Source organism: Haliaeetus albicilla, chromosome 5, assembly GCF_947461875.1.
Source record: "Haliaeetus albicilla chromosome 5, bHalAlb1.1, whole genome shotgun sequence".
Lineage (NCBI taxonomy): Eukaryota > Metazoa > Chordata > Aves > Accipitriformes > Accipitridae > Haliaeetus > Haliaeetus albicilla.
In genome coordinates this window covers 30,967,461-30,990,578 of record NC_091487.1, presented here as the reverse complement: position 1 = coordinate 30,990,578, position 23,118 = coordinate 30,967,461, and the positions used below count along the sequence as shown (strand labels likewise).

General features: G+C 35.4%; 1 protein-coding gene across 4 annotated transcripts in view; it reads right to left on the bottom strand.

Annotated features, from left to right (window-relative positions):
- STRN3 (striatin 3) overlaps positions 1-23,118 on the bottom strand; it is a 68,445-nt gene that overhangs the window by 4,468 nt on the left and 40,859 nt on the right. For 3 of the 4 annotated variants that reach the window (XM_069784046.1, XM_069784048.1, XM_069784047.1), the window contains 7 exons: positions 20,181-20,321; positions 14,357-14,490; positions 6,415-6,590; positions 6,235-6,282; positions 3,179-3,300; positions 1,677-1,844; positions 1,271-1,411 (listed from right to left, as the gene is read on the bottom strand). In XM_069784046.1, the coding sequence (XP_069640147.1) occupies positions 1,271-1,411; positions 1,677-1,844; positions 3,179-3,300; positions 6,235-6,282; positions 6,415-6,590; positions 14,357-14,490; positions 20,181-20,321 (930 nt within the window). The remainder of the gene's footprint in view (positions 1-1,270; positions 1,412-1,676; positions 1,845-3,178; positions 3,301-6,234; positions 6,283-6,414; positions 6,591-14,356; positions 14,491-20,180; positions 20,322-23,118) is intronic. The other variant, XM_069784049.1, reaches the window with a different exon arrangement.

Here is a 23,118-nt window from a genome sequence, read left to right as displayed (position 1 = left end):
CTAAGAAATAAATAATAGCTTCTTGCTTTACAGGGTGGGCTAAGCCAGGTAGACTCTAGCCAATATACTGTAAGGTTAAAGCTGTACAAGTGGTTTATACACATGAAAGATTCTTGAGAGAGACAGCAAACAAACCAAGCAAGTACTGCAGTGCAGCACAAGCCAAGTAGAAACAAACTGCAGCACCTGTAATATATGTTTAGCACACACCTCTTGTACCTCCACATCAAAAAGGATTTAGCTTGGGGAAAGAAAAAAGAGACAGAATCCAAATAACTGAAGTCAACCCAACCTATTAGATTGTCAGATATATTTATGTTGTATTTCAACTTAAAGAAACAATGACTGTTTTAGGATCTCTTTAGAAGTTTTTAGAATACTCCTTAAAAAACCACTTTCTTATCTTGATATGACAGTGTTTTAAGGCTTGTTCTCTTCATTTCTGTGCTTAATTTTTGTTGATTCCATTTAAGATTCTCTCTTCAAACTACAAAAGTTATTTCTCCAATTTGTCATGTTCTTTTTCACTGTCAATGCCAGTTTTTACACAAGCTACCTAAAATATAACTTTTACACAGTTCTGTAACCTGTGCTGAAGTCTTTATATAACCTACTTAATATTCTAAGTATAATCACTAAGTCAACTAGACTACTTGGAGAGGAGAAGCAAATTCTGCCCTTGCATTATTCTTTCAGATCTTATTACATAGAAAGGAATGACCAGAAACTGGAGGTTTTCCTTATGGAACACTTTCATAGGTTCAAGAAAAGAAGGGGCCTCTATCTAGAGTCTCATCAGATACATAAAATTCTTTAAGAGCTACATCTTTGTAGCACCTTATTTGTTGCAACAGAATTTCTAATATTAAAAGTTCCACAGGATAGAGTGTTTAATCACAACCTGTGTAGAATTCTACACTGAACTAATGTTCTGCTTAATTCACTTATTTACTTATCTTAATATCCTCCATGTCAAGACTATATAATGAAAAATGTGTTTTAATATGCAATTCAGACAACTGAATCTTGAGAAAACTTAGCTTAGAGAACGAAACTGTTGCTTTCACTATCTCTAACCGCTTTCAAATCCTGATAATCCACAATCTTTTCCATCGTGTCTGTTCCAAGCATCTTTAAGCATCTAACCAACTTTCGAATTGCATGATGCAGAAGAGGAGCAAAACTTTTTCATTTACTTCACCATATAATATAACTTTGAAAAAGGCATCTCATCCAAGATGGATATTTAATACAAGAGAGTTTTACTTACCAGATTCTATTTGTGATGAAAGCATTACCACTGACTGGGATGTTTCTAAATCATAGATGACTGTGCTGCCGGTGTTAAAAGATGCCACCATATGAGCAGGGTCACAACCTATAAAGTCAACTGATGTAGGTATTCCATGCTCTAGAAAGAGAGAAAAATATCTTTAGAAAGAATGAAACACTTTTAAAATTCTTGACAATTTAAACATTTAGTTTGTTTTATACTCCTACTTTAAAGAAGAAATTTGCTCCCTTCTTTAAAATAATGCTACAGCACCAGGATTACTTTACTAAGAGATCTTTTCCCTTTGGTCCTGTTACCTAAGTTTTGATAAATGGAGATAATGAGCCTGGACGTATCATCAGCTGCCTCATAACAGATTTTCAAAACCACTGCAAAAACTTACCTTTCTCTCCATTGTAAGTGCAAATACAGGGCATTTTTTCTGGTGGGTTCCATAATCTAATAGTGCCATCTGCTGAACAAGATAGTAAGTGATTCTTTACACTGCTGTAAGCAAGACCCCAGACTGCATCTGTGTGAGCAATTAATGTGCCAGCTAGAACGTTTGGCTCTGGAAAAAAACAAAAGTTCAGAAATGAAACCTTTTTAGTGAAGAAACATTAAATAAGTATTTCTTGTACCTCAACATAAATTAAATTCCACATAAAACAGTGGAACAGCACTTCCTGTGTAAGCAACAGCTAGAATATTACACAGGAGGTCATTTTGCACAACCACTGCCATCTTTCTCAAAAAAAACCCCCAACCCAACAAACAAACACCCCCCCCCAAATATAAACAAACAAACCCCCCCACCAAACCAAACCAACAAAACAACCCCACAACTATGTCCCTTCTTCCAGAATGATACACATTTTTTACCACCTCCTCTCTGAGGCACTTGCTTCTTCCCTCCAGATTCACCATCTTTAAGATGCTTAGTCACAGCCCTTCCTCCGAACAAGGTGCAAACACACCTAACAAAATCAGCTTTCCACTTAAAAACTGACACTTAATGCTGTTTTTACTCAGCGTACTCTGTTGACACAGGGGCATGCTCTAAAACTCTCAAGCACCCTAATAATTAAACCAAGATTATTTCTGTTGTGGAACAGGGAAACACATTCTTATTTTCTTCTCCCTGATACTTTATAGTTGTCTTTTATAGAGGGGTTTTTAATCTATTCTCTACCAGGCTTTGAGTAGAGAAATGAGAGAAAAAGATAAGTGGAAAGGAATAAAGCCAGATAAATCCCTAAAATTTAGTTTTGCAGAAAATTAAAAACTAGTTGGTCTGTTCCATAAGCTCACTCATTACATCGACACAAGGGAGAGAAGAATTATTGACTCTGTCCCATTCAAACTTCAGTGAACCACGGAACTGCACCCTTAGACATTAAACACAAAATGCCGATCACCATCAATGGCAGGAGAGTGATGCACAGTTTTCCAAGCAGTTAACAGCTCTTTAATTTTAGAGACATTGGTTATGGGAACCAAAATGCCAATCAGAAACATAAGACACAGAATTTGATTACACTTATCTTAGTTTTCTGAGAAATTCCTATTAGAAGAAATAAATAATAATTCAAAAATTTTGAATTTTGGTTCAAAGTAGTAAGCATGCTTTTTAAAAAATAAGAGTTATGATTAATTTTTTTCTTTACCATTTAAACCTCAGAAATTGCCAGTCTTCCTATTACAGTTCTACACAAAGTATGTCACCAATGCAAGTGGGAATAAATAATTAACGTTTGCCACATACAAAAAAGTTGAAAACACACAATTTAGTTGACAAATGGCAGCTACGTTTCACAAAAGCTCTAGAAAACAGATTAGCATCAAGCAGAAAATTAATGTTGAAGACAATGGTCATAAGTTGTTAATCTTTTAAAAGGTACTTACCATAGGTATCATATGGATCCACATTAGGGCTAGGCATGTTCCACCACTGGATGGTTGCATCAATACCACCACTGAAACACTGTTCTCCATTGGAACTAATTGCCAATGACAATACAGGTCCACTATTGGGAGACAGAGAAAAGTAAGTTTATTGATACTGCCTACAGGATAGAAGTGAAAATCTGGCTATCTACTTAAAAAAAAAGTTGGATTGGATTAAGTAGTTAAAAATATATTCAAACTCCAAAGAAACAATTCTGTTAAAACCTTTAAGTCTCAACAAGTGATACCTTGTTAAGATATCCTCTGTTAAAATATTCATAACAAATTAACTAAAACTATCCAAATTCAAGCAATTCAAAGAACACCACCTTATTTCTCAGAAGCAACAGTAATTACACCTACAAACAGTGAGTTTTTACAGTGCACCTACGCCAATCTAATAGCTAGCTGTGCTAGAGGTGGTTGTAACCCCCCCCCCCCCCCCAACTATTTTCTCATCCTATTTTAGGAACTGACAGTAACCTATGCCCCAGTAAACTGGTTCAGAAAAATGATCCTAGAAAGAGTACTTTTTGGCCAAGGTTAGACTTTTACTGGTTTAACTTTGTCAACCTGTTTGCTGTGATACCAGACAAGCACAAGCTGTAGCCCAAAGGAAGGAGCAGGTCTGCTCCTTTGGACACACTACTGTAAAACCGTATCCCCAAAATTAGATGCCTGGCTCATTTGACAGGCCATGCTCAGGATATAAGGAATCTACCAGTTGTTTAAGTGCAGATGAGAAAACCAGAATTACATATTTGAAGATGGTGAAAAGGAAGACTATTGGTTGACTCCATCTATGTATTTGGCAAAGGGAAGACAAAGCTGAGCTGAAAAGGAATGTTGCTCAAAGCCTGCCTGAGGGTTTGTTACCAGTCTCACTGGAAGTCACAGGGTAGGGATGGCTCTGTATCAAAACATCCCCAATCCTTAGCTTTTGGTATTCAGTAACAAAAGCCCAAATATTAGCTCAAATTTAGAAAAAGAAAGAGCTCTGAAGAATTCAATTGGTCAGTGACCTTCTATCACTCAAAAGACCACCTGTATTTAAACATGAGGACAAATTAGTCACCCAGTCCTAGGGAAGTGTGTTTTACGCTTTAGCTAATAAGAGCAAAAATAGGACATCACGTTCTATCAAGTGGCTTAATAGGAGGTGGAGGGTGATGATAGTATGTGTAGCTTTCCTAATACAAACTAATTTCTTTTTTTTTTCTTTTTCTTTTTTTTTTTTTTTGTCGAGGCCAGCACAGGAAGTGTAATCCCCTTCCACACTTAATCAAAGAGCTCTCATGAAGCTTACCTGCTAACTGAGTTGGAGACTGGATCTTTAGTTATATAAGCAAAGTACACTCAAACTACTGTGACTGGCTATGGACTGCGCATTTTGTCTTGCCTTCTTATTGGAAGGAAGCAGAATTCAAAATTAGCACCTGAAACTCAGGCAGTAATAAAGCAGTTAATATGTGTTGAAAAATCACTAAGAGTTTTACAAATCCCAGCTCAACTTGCAAGTTTTATTAACATTGTTTAAATCAGGTTAGCTCAATGTCACCATATGCCACAACAAAGATCCTTCCTTGTTTCAGACTAGTTTGTGCAATCTACTTTCCCAACACCTTGGGCTGGACTGCAATCAGAAATGAGAATATATGTTATAGCGTGTAATGAACCACCATCTGCACACAAAGCAGGCAAACTTGAGATGGGAAAGGAAGAAGCCTGGGTTGATATTGCAAGAGAACTGACTGTAGCTATCAGAACTTTACTCAGGTATTAATCAACTTTTTGATGACAATTATTTCACTGGTTTCCAACTTCCCCCAGCCCTGACAGGCATACGCGTGAATTAATATCCATGCCCTATCTACTACTTTGGCCTACCCCGGCAATGAAATTTTATCTCTTATTCTTGTTCAAGGCCCTAAAAAATCCAGAATCCTACTAGTCACTTGCTCAGTCTCCTGATTTTTCACTTACTGAATCTGCATTCAATGGGGGTTTTTTTTGGTCCTGATGATTGCATCTGTACTTTTAATTTCTTAGACCTGTATCTGAAGATACTAGGTAAGACTAATAAATTCTACCTTATTTATCTTCTTCACATATTATATATATAATCCATAGTACAAGACATGGACATCACTCAGATGATTTCATTATCACCTGCTACAATCTCTCCTTTCCATTGCAACTAACCACATTTGCCACTTCCTGTTCTTGTGTTGTGTCCTGGTTTCAGCTGGGAGAGAGCTGATTGTCTTCCTAGTAGTTGATGCAATGCTATGTTTTGAGTTCAGTATGAGAAGAATGTTGATTAACAGACTGGTGTTTTCAGTTGTTGCTAAGTAGTGTTTAGTCTAAAGTCAAGGATTTTTCAGCTTCTCAAGCCCAGCCAGCAAGAAGGCGGGAGGGGCACAAGAAGCTGGCACGGGACACAGCCAGGGCAGCTGACCCAAACTGGCCAACGGGGTATTCCATACCATGTGACATCACATCTAGTATAGGAACTGGGAAGTGGGGGCGGGGGATCGCCGCTCCGGGACTAGCTGGGTGTCGATCGGCAGGTGGTGAGCAATTGCACTGTGCATCATTTGTACATTCCAATCCTTTATTATTACTGCTGTCACTTTATTAGTGTTATCACTATCATTATTAATTTCTTCTTTTTTTGTTCCATTAAACCGTTCTTATCTCAACCCGCGAATTTTATTTCTTTTCCCGATTTTCTCCCCCACCCCACTGCGGGGGGCGGGGGCGGGGAGTGAGCAAGTGGCTGTGTGGTGCTTAGTTGCTGGCTGGGGTTAAACCACAATAGTTGTCATGGTCTGTGCAGTTCATGACAGGGACTCAGTATTGACCTGTTTTTATTGACCCGTTTTTACAAAGTTTAAGGACCTTGTCTATACAATGTAAAAATAGAATACATTTGTGGCTTTTACACTGAAGTGTCTTATGAATCCATGACATAACAATACATTTATCAAGCGTTAATTATGTCAAACACTTACATGTGGGCCCTAAATGTGTAGATGGGTTCTACATCTAAAGAGGCACTCCTGAAAGAGAAAGGAAGAGTTATTACATTACATGAAATCTCTGCTGAAAAACTCTGAAAACATTTAAGAGTTTAATCAATTTCAAAGGCATTTAAAACACAACTGATGTTTCATAAAAACCCATATACTTGCTTTTTGGCAGGAACCGTTTTCTGCAGATTCCAAAGTTTTAGAGTATGGTCCTCAGAGGCTGTAACCAGCACAGGCTCTACAGGATGAAAAGCTAATGCCCGCACTCCATCAAAATGACTGCGTAGCGTATACTTAGGGTTCCATGTCTTTCGGAAGGCATCTTTATTAGCTGGCAGCTTAAAAAAAAGAAAAGGAAAGGAGTAATTTTATCTTGGGTTTAAAAATATGTATAATATATATCTCCCCGTATTTTAGGAAAAGAGGCTATTTTTGATTCAGCTAATATACATTCAATCTTAAGTTTGCATTTATCTATTGATCTGTCTATATGCATCTATAACTCCCTATCTGGCATACAAGGCAGTCTGCAAATTTTTCTATTTGTAATAGTTTCTTTCATGCCAGAGTGGAATAGAGTATACACAGACAATAAGCCTTGATTTTCAAAAACTAGTTTTAATCCTTTTGTGCAATGATACTTTAATTCTTCTTCCCCGAAGAAAGATAAAGGTTTGTTTCCTTGCTTATCATGTTGTCTACACCCAAGGAAGAGATTACAACTGTCAAAAGCTCATTTATCACTTAAACACAATAAAAATGAGCTTCAGGTGCCTAGTGAGTGATCTTCCTCAGATAAGTAACTTGACTGAGAATGACAGGAAACATATGTAATACCTGAATACTTCTACATGTGAAAGTATGTACGCAGAAATAGGTAAACCAAATTTCAATACACATTTGCCATGATTTTAAACATAACATTACATATGAATATATGTAAAACTCATTAAAGACTTTAAAACATATTTACAAGACAATAACTTAGTTGCTATACATTTATATATTGTGAACATCCAATTTATACTTGTAACCTATAGACTGTTAGGCTAAAATACAAAAGTTACAGCTGCTTAATATTAATTATAGGTAACTCGGATGAATTACCAGAAAACTTCAAACTCTTCTAGTGACTGCAAGAGACTAATTTAGAGCTTTGAATACCATCTACATTATGCAGAGAACAGACCCTTAAAAGACTACATCCCATTTGTCCTAAGCCTCCATCATAAGGAGAAATACATGTGCAGGTACTTATCTCTTCCCCTCAAGTAATTATAAAGGGACTTTAGAAAACTGACTTTAATTAGATGACCAAAATTAGCAAACTAAGAATGAATGGAAACTAATCCTATCCTCTGCCTTACATACTGTCTGCTCACCATGCAATGGTTAAAGCATGTTTCTTAACTGTAGGCCAGAATCTCTCAGTATCCCAAGATACTTTCAGCAACACTATTAAGAGATTAAAATCTCCCATAGCTAATAAAATCTTAGTACCTTATATCTGTCAGGACTGAAAATAAAAATCAGATCATAAGGTACACATATACTATAATAAGTATTCTTGGACCAAATCTATATCCTGGATTGAATTACCACTACTCACTCAAACTAAATTTGATTCTATCCAATCAAAATAAATAGAGAGGTTCAGACAATAAAATTTACTGTTCTGAGTTTCAGATGTGCAGCCATTTGCTGCTCCCTTATATTAATGTAAATTTCTGTCCTAAGTGCAAACTATGCCAAATTCAAATCAAGCAACAGAAGCTTGTTATACCAGACATGTAACCTGGATTTTTTATTTTAATACCATCCAACAAATACATTTCATAACAAAGCGTTTTGTTTCCAATCTTCCTACTTCAGAGTATACTGAATACCACAATATTTTTACCGAGATTTAAGGTATTTATCACTACACTGCATAATATATACGAGCTCCATAAAAAGCATAATCTTTTGTTTCATGGAACAGAGTGGAATTCTGGATAGAAACTTGATAGATTTTAAACTTGACAGATATCAGACCAAACTGCATATTTATTTACCTCCCTGAATCTAAAGTGGGTAAGAGAAGGGAAAGGGAAGAAAAAAAAAAAAAAAAAAGACCCCCCCCCCCCCCCCCCCAAAAAAGGTATTTTTCTAGCAAACAGAGTCCCTCGATATTTTTAATCTTCATTATGTAATGTATTCATCCACCTGGCTAGCTCATGTTGCCTCATGCACCTCTGGCGATCTGGGGCTTAGAGAACTTAAAGCCAAACATTTAAAACAGCAAAGGCTAATTTTAGCACATGTTGTTATGTCCCATTTCTTTGGGCATGACATGCATCTACACCACACTGAATTCTATTACAGTTGTGATGAAGAGTCATTCAAGAAAACCAGGACTGAATACAGTGGTCCTTATCTTTCAAAAAAAAAAAAAAAGGAAAAGATTTCATTAAATCTTTTTTGTTAAAATGGCTGTTGCAATGGTAATTTCGTTCTCAGCAGTTAAGAGGAATCTGCTAAATTGCAAGGTACAGCATTTACATAAGTTATGAAAAACAAGGTACATTTCCTTTCTTAAGTATAGCTTTCAAGCCTTGATACTTTTAAACAGACTTGAGCATCTTGGTTCTTTTAGAAGACACCATGTGCACCTTCCTAGAAATCTAGTTATATATAAGCCAATTTTTTCTTGTTTAATTCTTTTCCCCCCATCCATGTTTCCAATGAATTTTGACATCCATACTGCAAGAGTAAAAGAACAACTGACACATCTTAAAAAGAGCAACCTCTAAGAAAAAAAGCTATCCAGTAGTATATTTCCAAGAAAAATACACTTCAGAAAAACACAGTCAAGGACTTGGAAAAGGGATTTCCTGATTACAAAGGATAAATATGAGATACAAAATGGACCAGAGGAAAAGTAGTAAAATGTGACACTGTATATCAATATTCTAAAGTCTGAGATCTCAAAAGCCTCTCAAAACAGAAGGCATGGACACACTGCCCCCATCGAGTCTTAATGTTCTACTGTAAATGCCAAAATGATAAAGTTGTGAGAAGACAGACTATGGAACCATACAGCTTCACTAGCTCCTTCTCCCTTTTTCCCTGAACTTTGGTGGACTTTACTAAACAGGACCAAGAGGGATCAGCTGAAACTTTGATCATAGTCCCCTCTCAGCAAACAGCCATAGAGTAGATGCTTAGAATAATGAAGTCTACCAAACCCAACAGTTGTTGTTCCCTCACTCAAAACCACCAAACAAAAACTCTGTCTAGGTCAGGAGACACAAAACACTTTACACATCCTAAAAAACCTTTACCACAAAATTTCCTTAAAATTAGAGCAAAACAAAAAACATACAAACCATACACCACAAGGAATTGCTAAACAGATTACACTTGCTCAAGCTAACCTAAGAAAAATAGCTTTTGTCTTCATTTTGTTTGTCTGTATAGAAACACAGGCAAGCAACCTATTCATTCTGCCTTGTAAACCACAAGCAAACCAGACTTAAAGGAACTACACCTGAGCTAAACAACAAAAAAACCCCCAAAACCCCAACCAAACAAAAAAAACCCTCACACACACACACACACAAAAAAGAAACCCACAAAAAAAGAAAGAAAAAAAAAAAGAATAAAAAAGACACCAGGGAAGGAAACTCTTCCTTGCCCCTGCAGTCAACAGAATCCTTAACGGCATAGCAAGGAGACATGTATTTCCCTATCTCAATCAACTACTCACCTACAGCAAACAGAGGAATTAGAAAGCAATAATTAGTAACCGTAGTCAGAGTCTTTTAATGTTTAATGTTATTTTTTTTCTTGATAATGTGACTGATTGGATATTTCCAAATTTAGATGCTCTGATAAATGAGGACTTTCCATTTTGCAGCCAGTCCTACAGCAGAAAACCACCACCACCCTGTGCAGCTATGCAATCCAAGAACATACAAGTGGGAGCATTTGATTTGGTAACAATTATTACTCCCTCAGCATACAAACAACTACACATACTGAGGCAAATATAAAGAACTAGATATCAAAAACGACAGGACTTGAGATGTACTGTATTACAGATGACTACTCTTGTGGACAAGTTGTGCACTAAATCATTCATGTAAGAAAAATTTTCAGCTATAGTTGAAGTTCTTAAGATTTAAAACTTAATTCCCATCCTGTCCACATATCCTCTCCTTTTCAAAATACAACACTCATCAAGGAGCAATACCTGAAAGCAAGTGGAACCCTGTTGTGGCTTTATTTATTCATGCACTATAACGGCTCACACAAGCTATTTGAAGAGCATAGACCTATTGGGAGCAAAATGCCAGAAGTGGCACTATTAAGTGTTTTGGGGCTTTTTTGTTATTTTACTTAAACATTAACTTAGCTTAACATTATCTGCTTATCTGGAGATGCACTGGAAAAGGAGGTAGCTTCAGCTAAGCTCATTGGGGCATGAGATTAAGATGTCCTACAAGTACTGCATTACAGGTACAAAGTAAGACATGCTCTTATTGCACTGCAGATCCATAGTTATGTGGAAACAACTTCAGAAATTAAGAACTATCATTGAATTTTTAACCTGAAGGAACACTGCGATGGAGAAGTAAGAGCATCTGAATTTCAGTCTCTTCAGATCCACAACAGGACAGACATTTCCTTCTTAAATAAAAATATAAAAAAAATTATTTTCATCTGTGTTATTTGATACTTCAAGTTTATCTTTTCTGACACATGAAAAAGTCAGAAGCTACCACGCATTTTTCAGATATGCTTTAAAAGATAGCAGATAGGCTAAAGGCACTGGGAAAGGAGGACTGAATAGGAAGCCAGGAAACCAAGTGACAATTCCGGTCAATCACTTCTCATTCCTATTTGGTGAATGATCCAGTAAGAAAGCAAAAACTTACTTCTGCCTTTTGTCTCCTGTATCAGGCAGATATTAAAGCATGAGATAACCTCTCCCCACACACCTCCAAAATCAAGCTGCAATTAAAGAGCCTCTAATGAAGGGTCTCAATGAGAAAATTTTGAAAATTCAACTACACTGAAGCAATAAGATCATCTTCAGCTACAGGATCACTGACAGCTTCAACGAATTTGTGAGGTACTGCTTTCTGCTGCAAATTCCTTATTAGCTCAGGCAGTATTTTGTACTTGCGTATTTATCACCTCTATTCTCTGCTTTAAGTTTCCCAAGAGTAAAGGCAACTCCAAGTTATATTCTGCATCGCTCTTTGCACGACAAAAACTGTATTGTCAGGTTTGTGAGAAGTGCCACACATTCTCCTGAAACAGTTTGATCAGTTGGTGTCAATTATATTATTCACTGTAATGCTTCCCGAGTTTGTCTTTGGTCACCTGTAAATACTCCTCCTTCTTGGAATAAGCAAAATGGCTACACAGTTTTACTTCACAATAGAGAATAATATATTGCAAAGTTGCAGTGTTGCAGTCAAGCATGACAATCAAAACCAATCTTGCTTCTGAAAGTCTCTCACAGGCCATCCTTTAGACACCAACTTTCCCTATACTACTACAGTTCTGGAATGAGACATCACAAATTCCTTCTTTTACATCAAAGACATTCTTGCAATCCCTTTAGCATAGAAAGTAGTATGGCATATATTTGCCATTAGGGCATCAGAACGTATTAATGATTGCATTATTTTGATCTAAGATACTTCTAGCTCAGCATCCGCCTCTGATAGTAGCTAAAAACAACCAAAAATGCCCAAGAAAAAGTACAATAATAGTGATGCTGATTCTCTCTGTTCTTCTAGACTGCTACCATTTCAGCCCAGGAACTTCCTGTTTCTTCTATGTATATAGTAATTCTCAGTGGAGAGCTAATTGGAGAACAACAGATAATAATGACCTATAACAGAGATATAAAGTATTCTGCTAATACTGGAGTTGTACAGATACTGGAACTTATGCTATTATATTGTGATTGATAATCATTTTCATAACATTAAAAACAGCCAACCAAGAATGGAGCCATGCAAAATACAGTATTACAGACCAACCCTAGGGGTCACCATACTAATTAGTCCATGCATTAATTGTCCAGCATACAGGTTGATTTGGGATTTTGGTGGGCAGAAGAGGAAAGAAGAGTGCTTAAAAAATATTTTAGATTTTTAAAAGCAAAAAGAATCAGAAAATTCTGTGGTTATGAACATGTGCCTTAAGAACTAAATGTCACATTACCTTTATAAATTTAATGAAGGGCAAGTGTGAACCACCAGACCTTGGTACTCCAAAGTTCTGAACTCAGGAACGGGACAGACATAGAATGTAATGCAACTGCAAAAACAATTTGTGATCTAATCTCACAACTGTGGCTGCCTCACTACTGAAAGTACACCATTTAGTTTTTTCATGCCTCATAGTTACTGTCAATAAAATGGGAATAATACTTAAATAAAATAAAATAATCAATTGACAAGTTCAGAAGCTTGATTTGAGATTCTAAACTGCTTTAAAATAAGTATTTTTTCCTCATGTAAGTTAGCATTAAACCAAACTTTTCTTAATTCTTTGATGAAGATACAGGCAGGAGCATTTAGAAGTTATTCAACCAGGTAAATACAGCACTACGTAAAACAAACCCCCAAACTATTCAACTTCATAATTCCCAGGGGAATTTACTACTAGTTAGGAGTAGTAGTTGAGAACATCCAGTTCTGGATATTTCAAATTTAAGCTGCCTTAAACCATTCATAATTGAAGCTTTTGAAAAACTTTTCTTTGAAGTCCATTTGTTCATAGATTTCACTGGAACTTCAAAAAAAAAAAAAAGTGATAATTTTCTAAACAATTGTACATGACCCTCAAGTCAGACACATTTTACATGTGATTACACAAGAGATTTAGCTAGACAGGCAAAATCCTGAGAAAATTAGGATGCAAAGAGCTGAAATTGAACTCTGATATTAAGTTATCTGATTCCCCAGAAGTGTTATGTCATTTGAAATGAAACAGACAACCTGAGAATTAATCTTTACTGTGAACAGGATGATATATTATACAAATTTAGAATGTACTCCAAATATTCAGAAAAAGCTCTTTCATTTATTTTTATACAGTCCAGTAATAGAAGGATGGATAATTAACATTTTCATCTGTTATTCAGGAAATAGAACTATGTAACATAACACCCTGCAATAACTGAGAAATCTACGTATTAGCTCTTACTTCATTACAGCAATTAATAATCCTACCAGTTATAAATACTGAAGGAGAACTATGATTAAAAAAAGGTGTGTAGTGACACACAAGTATTTTCAAACCCTGTAAAAACTACAAACAATTTATTTCTTCACTTTGCAGATTCTAAGATTTTAATAAAATCCCTATCAATGGTTTCCAGTACAAATACCAGGTATCTAACTTGAAAAGTTACAGAAACAGAGAGGTACCTTACCAACAAAACAATAATAAAAAAAACCCCAAACCAATCACAATCCAAAACCACAAGACACTTTAAATACAATACAATACATAAGACTTACCTGAACACTTCCCTAACCAGACGTCAAATGTTACTAGCCAATGAAAAATTCACATAACACTATTGGTAGTAGCTTAATGAATATAGTCAAAGGAATGTCAGAACACTCTGGATTATACAAAAAATACACCCTAAAAGCTTACCTCTGAAATATACTACTATATATAGGCTATGCTGTTAACACTACATAAACATAAAGGGGAGAGCAAAGAAATAAGTTAATATTGGTATTTGTGGTTTATGTCATGTCTTCTCAATACTCCATATCAGTGTATAATTTCCATTTTTGTTCAAATTCATGTTAAAATGTCAATCTGTATTTTATGTCATAACACATTCCCCCAGTGACAAAATCTAAATTAAATTATTTAAGTAGAAAACAAACAAGTCATCTCACTTAATTCTGATTACCCAAATTACTTAGCCCATTCACAAGGTGCTCCCTCCTCCTCCCAAGTACATAGTTTTTGCTAATGAAACCTCTGTTCTCTGCATCTGTAATGTTCAGGGTGGGGGAGAGGGGACCCAACTATTACTGATTAAACTGTATAAAGAATTTTAAAATAAAATTGCACTTACATCATAACTATAGTCTGCATCATTTGTTACTGTCAAGTCTGCAAGGTCTCCAAGGCCCAGTACACTTAACAACACATCATCAGAACCCATAATAAATGACTTGCCTCCTCCAGGTGGAAATGTTATTGGCTCAGCTACAAAGAACAAAACAGTTTCTTTAAGTCTCAATGTAATAATTCAAACTGATGAAAAACTGCATTATTCATCACTTAAAAGCAAAGCAGTGTTTAAAACTGAACTTTTATGCACTACATACTGCCCCAACTGAAAAAACAAAAGAGCATGAAGACACGCACACATGTGCAAACACACACACATATACTAAATACACAATTTGTATATCATGCTTTGTCATTTGCTTTCAACTTACTTTAGAGGTGTTCAATACTACTGCCAAGTGACTTGACTGACACTACTTTACACTGCAAAATCAAATGTACGTCCCCGGTCTCCAAATTCTCAGCTAAATATTTCATTCACTAAACCATGCTACCTGCCTTCTATCCATTTGCAAATAAGTCTCTGAGCTTTATAGTAGTCAAATATCTCTACTTGCATGTATTTTTTTTTTACCTCTCAGGCTAAAGGCCTCCTGCAAAACATCTCTCTTACTCTGATTTTTTTTCCAGATGATTAAAAAGATGAAAACCATCGTGAATTCCCTCTCTTATTTTCTCAGCATGATTTTGGATTCTAATTTAAAATACACTCAAATTATATTTATCATAGCTAGCTGTGACTTCCCCAAACTAAAATTTAACATTTCTGTTAATTATGAGTTAGAATGAATACAAATTATATATAACCATTTATTCTGAATTCACATCTGAATAGTACAGTTTCAAATATTCACCCATATTTTTTTACACTCTTCAACAATTTTGTGTATCTCCTTCTACCCACAGATATCAATTTAGCAGTAAGGAATAGGAATAAAGGCTTAAATGTTGTAATAGTTGAGCATATTTTAGAAGCTGCTTTTACTTATCAGTATTCCTTTCCATGCAAAAATTGGGACACTTGTTAGGTAGAGTACTTAAACGTTAGCTATGTGTAAACTTTAGCTAAGTGCAAACATCTGCAAAATATGTTAAATAGTATTTGACATCTTTAAAAAATAAACTGGCTTGACTTTTGGATTTCACTGATTTGGCAGAGAGTTATGGTCTCACTTTAATGCCACCCCTTCTTTCTAATCCTCTCAGAAAACCCTTGAAATTCAGAGAAAGTAACGTTTCCAGATCTGAAAAACATCCATATCCTGTTTTTTGTCTCACAAAAAGAGTTCCAAACAAGAGGACTAATAATCAACACATTCCTGTTTTGAACATGCATCTTTTATTATTCTGTATTGTCACTATCTGACTGGTAACCTAGTTACATTCTATTCCAGCTGAAGAAAAGTAACTAAGACCAGGTGTAAAGTTATAGATGTCTGGCATCATTGCTATGGCTACGCAAAGGGGAGCCACCCCAGCTAGATTTAAAAAAAAAAAAAAAAACAAAAAAACCCCACCACTTCTCAGGAATAAAACAAGTTCTAATGCTTGAGAACTACTGCACTATTAAAAAATGTTACCTTATTGGCACAGGCAACACAAATGCATGAGAGGATCTAAGAATATCATCTATGTAAGAATAAAGACTACTGTTCCTACAATTGCATAAAAAGAGCAAATCGTATTCTAACTATGCACAATCACCTCTTTTTAAAACATACACAATCCATACAAAGGTCTTGACTCATCAGAATGCTACATTATATTAACAGCCAAAATAGCTTACCATGCCCTTATATGGACAAGCTTTTTATTTCTGTTAATATTTTACTAAAACTTTCAATTTGACAGTCTATTCTAAACCACTCATATTTCAGAAAAAGCCATAATCCTGGAAAATACCTAATTATTTTCCACGTTCCCAGCTACTTCCCTTATTATTGGTTTTTAGGCTGGGGGGGTGGGGGGTGGGGGTGGGGGTGGGTAGAGAGCATCCAGTCATCCATGCCTATTAGATGAGACCAGAATTTCTAAGGATTGATTTCTTAGTGAAAATGTCCAAGCTCAGTATAAAAGCAGAAACAAACAATACTTTATATGAAGTAAGAAATAAAGTAACATCAGAAACGCTCTCTGGCCAAACCTAAATTGTGAAATCCTCAAATGAATAACAATTAGCCTCTCAATTACTTCAGAGACCAAGTTTTTCCTGGTTCTTTTCTGACAGAAACAGAGTGGCAGAACAAAAAAAATATAAAGGCTACAAAAGAAACTGAGGGGGGGGGGGGGTGTTGTTGTTGTTATCATTGTTTGGTTGATTTTGTGTTTAGGTTTTTTGTTTTGTTTTGTTTTTTTCCCTCTTTTCTCTGAAGACTCCAATACTTTTATCTGGAATTTCCAAACCTGGCTTGCCTCTACTGTCTTTACAAGGTCCCAGCCTCCCAAACACAAGTATCTATTTACAAGTCCAAGCTCCCAAGTCATTACAGAACAGAGCTGCTGATCACTGGGGAAAGGAGGCAATATGCTCATTTTAAACTTGAGGACACTTTCCATCCCTGTTGTGATGCTGTGACTCCTATTTGATCTTTAGGACTGGCCCACAAGGCTTAAATAAGCCCCCGAACTTGTCATACTAATTCTTTGTGACATTAATGTCAACTGTCCTTAACAGATCAACTTTCATATACTTTATGCTAAAAATGAAGTACTACCACAGAAAAACACTACCACATTAAGAGTCTATATTATAAATTTATCAAGCTTTATTTGCATGAGGTGAATATGCCTTTATTTAAAGCTTCAAAATTAATGCTATCCAAAATTCAGAAGCATATTTCTCAATATTAAAGTTGCCAATATGTATGTATATGTTGTATAACTATGTTAGTTTATTTGTAGGTTTTACTATTTTAAAATAAGACATATTCAAAGTTTAAAAAATGGCTGCAAGCTGTTTTTATATAAAGAAAAGGCAGAAAAGTAAAACAATGAAAGATGCATGATGTTACAGCTACTAAAAATAAAGACCCACAACTCTGCATACCAAACAAAAACAACACATCAATAGATATATGCAAATGATAAAGTTAAATAAATTACTTATAGAAGGTTTTTCATCTTTAAAAAAAAATCCAGGTATTTTTCTAACACACACAGTACGATATTATACTCATAGCATAATATATATGTTTGACTGAGTTTGCAATCAATAAATATCAAGTAAAAATTTAAGTGAAGGTACACGTTTCTTTGTACATGAAACTAGGTGGAAAAAAATGCAATGATTAAATATTTGCCTGGCCAATCCTAACCAGCACTTCTTACCCTCAAGTTCTTGACATCATACATAATTAAGTCAAAATCAAGCAGTAGTATTTGTACAGACTGAAACTGCTTTATCTCTACTCGGATATGTATGTTCTCATATATGCTGCTGTTGTCTACTATACAACAGGGACATCTTAATCTTGTTTTCCAGAAAGTTAATACATGGTACACCAAAAGCAGCAGTTAATGCCCAAGCCATTAGCTGTTACTGCTATTTTTGTCAATCTGTAGATTGACACTCCCACAACCTATATATATTAAAAACAACCCGTCAAAATAATAATTCTCTGTACAATACATTGGATGGAGAATCATGATGCAGTTGATTCTGCTTCTGAAAGTCATGCAATATGGTGAGATGGAAACCCCAGTTTCTTATGGCCAAAACTATAAAGTGTAATTACAGCATAACAATTTTCTCTTCATATTTAAACAGGCACTTGAACATGAAAAAAAAAACCAAACCAAAACCCACACCTTTAGAAGTATAAAAGATATATTCCCAGCCAATTAGAACCATAGTTTACTTTCCTCCCTGAATGCCCTCTTCCCCTCAGGAAAAAAAAGAAGAAAGTGAGCTTAATAACACTTTGTTCTCTATACAAAACCAAAATTATTAGACTCTATCTCAGAACTGTAACACTTCAGATTGTAGCACAAACCTTATGTACAGTCACAAGAACATTATGGCTTGGTAACATTCATCAGCATAGGCTAGTATGTCCCAGCAAGAAAGCCTAAAGTTGTCTGCAAAATCTTAGCTTTTAAAACACAACTGTATAAATAACTGAGCAAAATCTGCATTTGGTCTTGTTAACAAAAGACATATCTAGAAGGGATTCAGAGACAACACTAAGCTTGTTTGCTTGCAGCTTTGCACCATATGGTAAAGACAAAAACCCAAAAAGTCGCATAGCATTCAGGATAGAATTTCTCATCAAACAGCAAAATTTACACTCTAATATTCAAGTTTAAAAGTTATGCAGAAACCACAATTAGCAGGTATGATGGTAGAGATATTCATACTACTACTCTTAATGAATAAAGCCCAAACTACACTGATAAGCTGAAAACATATGAACACATTAAATAGCATGAAAATAGTGTGGACAACCTCTATTTGAAGTGGACAGTGTTTGTGCTACAGGAACCAGGCAATACAAGTCAGTCCCTATCAAATTCAAATTTAGCATCTAGTTCTTCAGAAAGATTTTCTGTCCAATATTATTTTAGATGTAAAGTCTCTTAAAGAGACAACAACTATATCGCCTGTCCTTAACTACAAACATCTATGCTCCTTTGCACAACATGTATGGCCCTAAGAAAAATAGCCTAAAACAGACCAAGGTAACTGTAGGGTCACATGCCCTTAAAACCTTAACAAGGCTAAAAGGCAACCTAAAGCATGTAAATACATACTAAACCTAAATACAACTTAAATGTACGTGCACAAGTTTTAGCAAGTGGAACTTCACCAGTAGGTTTTTCAATTGCACTCCATAGGTAAATTTGATACTCGATACATCTTTCAGTCGTAAATAAAAACAAAGATGAAAAGGAAGGCAGTAAAAGAGAAGATGTGAGACAAACACTTTTGTAAAATAATAGTTTGAGAGAGCAACAAAAAAAACCCTCCAAAATTTCTATTTATCTGCTTGCCTGGTGACAGGGGTGAAGGAAGAATAGGAGAACCAACAGATTATCAGGATCAATAATAATGCAAATTCTTTCCATTTCCGGTATAGCTGATACCATGCCAGGGCTTATGAGTCAAAGATCATCATAACGGAGCCAAATCTGAATTCAGCTGAGTATTTTGAATGAGTATGTTCTGAGTAGAGGACAGAATTTACATAATGGTATTCTAATCTCCATACAAGGAAAGTAATTCCTTTAAAACAAAAAAAGCTGAATACAAGATTTTGGACTATTCGGATAATAGTTTGCCACTAACTTCCATTGCTTAAGATAATTCTGGAATTGAAACCAATACTTTGTAAACAAATAAATAGTGTCTTTGTACACTTACATATATAGACCAAGAGAAATTTTAAAAAAAGAGAACATTAAACTTGAGGAAGAGAGACAAATTAGTCTCATAACAAATAACCACTTTTAAATTTCACTTTAAAATGCAGACTATGTATCAAATGTTAATACTCACCTTTTTTCCCCTCAATCAGTAACACCCTGTCTGTAAAAGGTTTCGCTAACAGGGCAGGGGGTCTGCAAACAGGGATTTAATAGTGAATAGTTTCAGAACGCACTGCTGTACATAAAGTTGTTTAAAAATACTTATGAAATAATGATGAGTTATGATAAGCCACAGAAATTCAAGCCATATTCTCAGAAAACCATTTGGGAAGAATTGCAAATAAAATAATAATGTGGCAATCTGCAATTGCATTAAGCTTTACAGAGGGGACAGTAAATTACAGCGTGTGCTTTCTAAAAGAAATCTCCTGAAATATAATAAGTAGCTGAATTTTTTGTACCTTCCTCTGCTCTTGCACCTTCATGATCAGTCATTCTAGAAGAGGGTGACCTAGATTGATTAATGATTCCTGAAGGGATGTGGGGTATCTCATCATCGCCCAGATCAGCTATCATGTCGTGAAGTTTTGTCCTGTTGACTCCTGTAAATTAACGTCAGCAGCAAAGATTCATTTGATTGCTACCGCTTGAGTTGACTGAAGTCTAAAAATCCATTAAACTAATTAAACAAGAATAATTACTGATGGGACCTCCTTGAAATAAATACAATGCTTTGGTTTTGTCTTTGTATATTAATAAAATTATCTTTTGGAAATGAAAAGGAGGAGTTAATACATCAAATCTGAAAACTACATGCAAACAGTTTTAATTCACTAAATTAAAGAATAACTCCTTTGTGTTTTGTAGAGCTATTCTACAGTTTCCTGTAGGAGAGAAAAAAAAAAAAAAAAAAAAAAAAAAAAAAAAATCTTACAGCCCTACTGAGAAGTCAAGCCAAATATTAAAAGAACATTATCTATTAAACAAAATGCATACAAATTAAACATTTGCTAATAATATTACACAACTTTAACTATACTAAACAATTTAACACTGAAAAACAGGGTGCAAATAAAAAATAAGCTTAAAAATGAGGGAAAAAGTACAGACAACTCATAATGGGGGTGCAACGAACAATTAACTTTCCCTGCTTTTGAATGGTATTTAAATTGTATAAAGTATTTATTAAACACAAGAGCAAGAATATTTCCACCACTGTATGAAACTGCAGATGTGTATTACCCTTATTATATGAGCATGCCTCTGGAAACAAAGCATACTGAATTATGTGCATTAAATTCATGATGTAGACACTAGCGAACAAGAATAGCATGTTATAATTTATTTTTTTAAAAATTAATAAATTCATTCCTGCTTCCACCTTACAGCTTGCATGTCAAAAAGTCAAGCTACAATCATAAAGTGAAATTTCAGTGACAGAATCTCTTTAAACAATCCACAATGATGCAAGACATAACCAGCTTTTAAGCAATCAAGAGTCCTTCCTGGGACTGCAGACAGTTATACTGTAGAACATTTAAAGTAAAAAAACCACCACCCTGCTGCCTAAAACTATGCTTTTAAACTTGCTAAAATCTAAGTGTTTACTGTCTTTAATAGGGCACATTAGAACTTAAATGATTTTCAAATATGTCCCATTTTTTAGTGAAGGAAGCATTAGGAAACCATTTCCTATACTCTGAGATGAAATGTACCACTTTTATTAAAAAAGAAATCAAAACTAAAACAAAACCTTTATTCTCAAAAAAGCAAAAGGTAAACACTATAATTACAGATGACTTATCAAAAGCAGAACTGTTTGTTTAAACAGTTAAACACTAGAAGACAGTCTTTCAAACAATATCTGATCATTTCCATTTTTAGCTCTTACTAACAAAAAATGCTTAAAATTGATGTGTTCAAAAATAAGTATCCATCAGTAATTTAACTCTCTGGAGATAATGAAGAATTCTCTGGAGAGACAGATGACAATGAAAAATATTTCTGGAAGTAGAATCATAGCAAAAGTATACCATGAATACCCCAAGAGGGATGCTATATAGCTATGCTCATTAATACCTGCAAAACATTTTCATTTTGCCAAATAATACAGAATTCCCTATACTTTTTTTTTTTTTAGGCTTTTGATATTTTATTTCTTTCTTTTACAGAATGCTCACTATTCCAATTAAATCTACAAAGGCTGCTACCCAGAAGTACTTTGAGAATAAAATGGCTTCCAAAAGTTTCCCTTATGCAACAGAACAGATTTCTTGAGTGGTTAAGTTTCATTTCACTCTCATGCAGAAGTGAGTCTAGAAACTTGTGATCTCAGCTAATGAAGCGAGTATAAAATATTAAAAATGAGGAATGTCTCTTTTGCACCAACACTTTTTTTCTAATAGCCACCGGACTGATCGGATTTAATTTCAAAGGTACAATACTTAATTGCAGTCAGCAGGTGAGATCTCATATAAAAAAAAGTCATTCTTAAAATGGCCAGGTCTCTACCATGCAGGCCACAAAGCTTGCTTTTGTCTTTATTCCAGTTGGCCATCAGCCAGCCACCTACAGTGACCAGCAGCAAATACATTCTTGAAGATATTGTAAAGCAATCAATAAATGACATGATAAAAGTCATGACTGGTACCCTAAACTGTCTACTTTAATATATCCTTTGTTTTCCACAAGAAAACCCTTTTGTTTTATCCATGTCAATATGCATGAACTGTTCAACACATGGATGGAAAATGCCGAAAATGGCTTATAAACTCTTACTCACATCCAAACTGAAAGCATCTTTTGGACGTGCTTTCACACCAAACATATGGGCATGAGAAGTTTGCCTCAGAGCACACTCTAGAAGTAACTAGAAGTAGCCCCCCTGCTCTGCTACCTCAAACCAGCCAGTCATTTAGGATGTCACTGGTTAGGGGACTGTAAGCCTTGTCTTGGTTTCAGCTGGGATAGACTTGTCTTCCTAGTAGCTGGTACAGTGCTATGTTTTGGGTTCTGTATGAGAAGAATGCTGATAACACACTGAAGTTTTCAATTGTTGTGAAGTAGTGTTTAGACTAAGTCAAGGATTTTTCAGCTTCTCATGCCCATCAGCAAGAAGGTTGGAGGGGGACAAGAAGCTGGGAGGAGACACAGCCAGGACAGCTGACCCGAACTGGCCAAAGGGGTATTCCATACCATGTGACGTCATGCCCAGTATATAAACTGGGGGATGTGGGGCTGGGGGGAATCGCTGCTTGGGGGCTAACTGGGCGTTGGTTGGTGGGTGGTGAGCAATTGCACTGTGCATCATTTGTATATTCCAATCCTTTTATCATTACTGCTGTCACTTTATTAGTGTTATCATTATCATTATTAGTTTCTTCTTTTCTGTTAAACTGT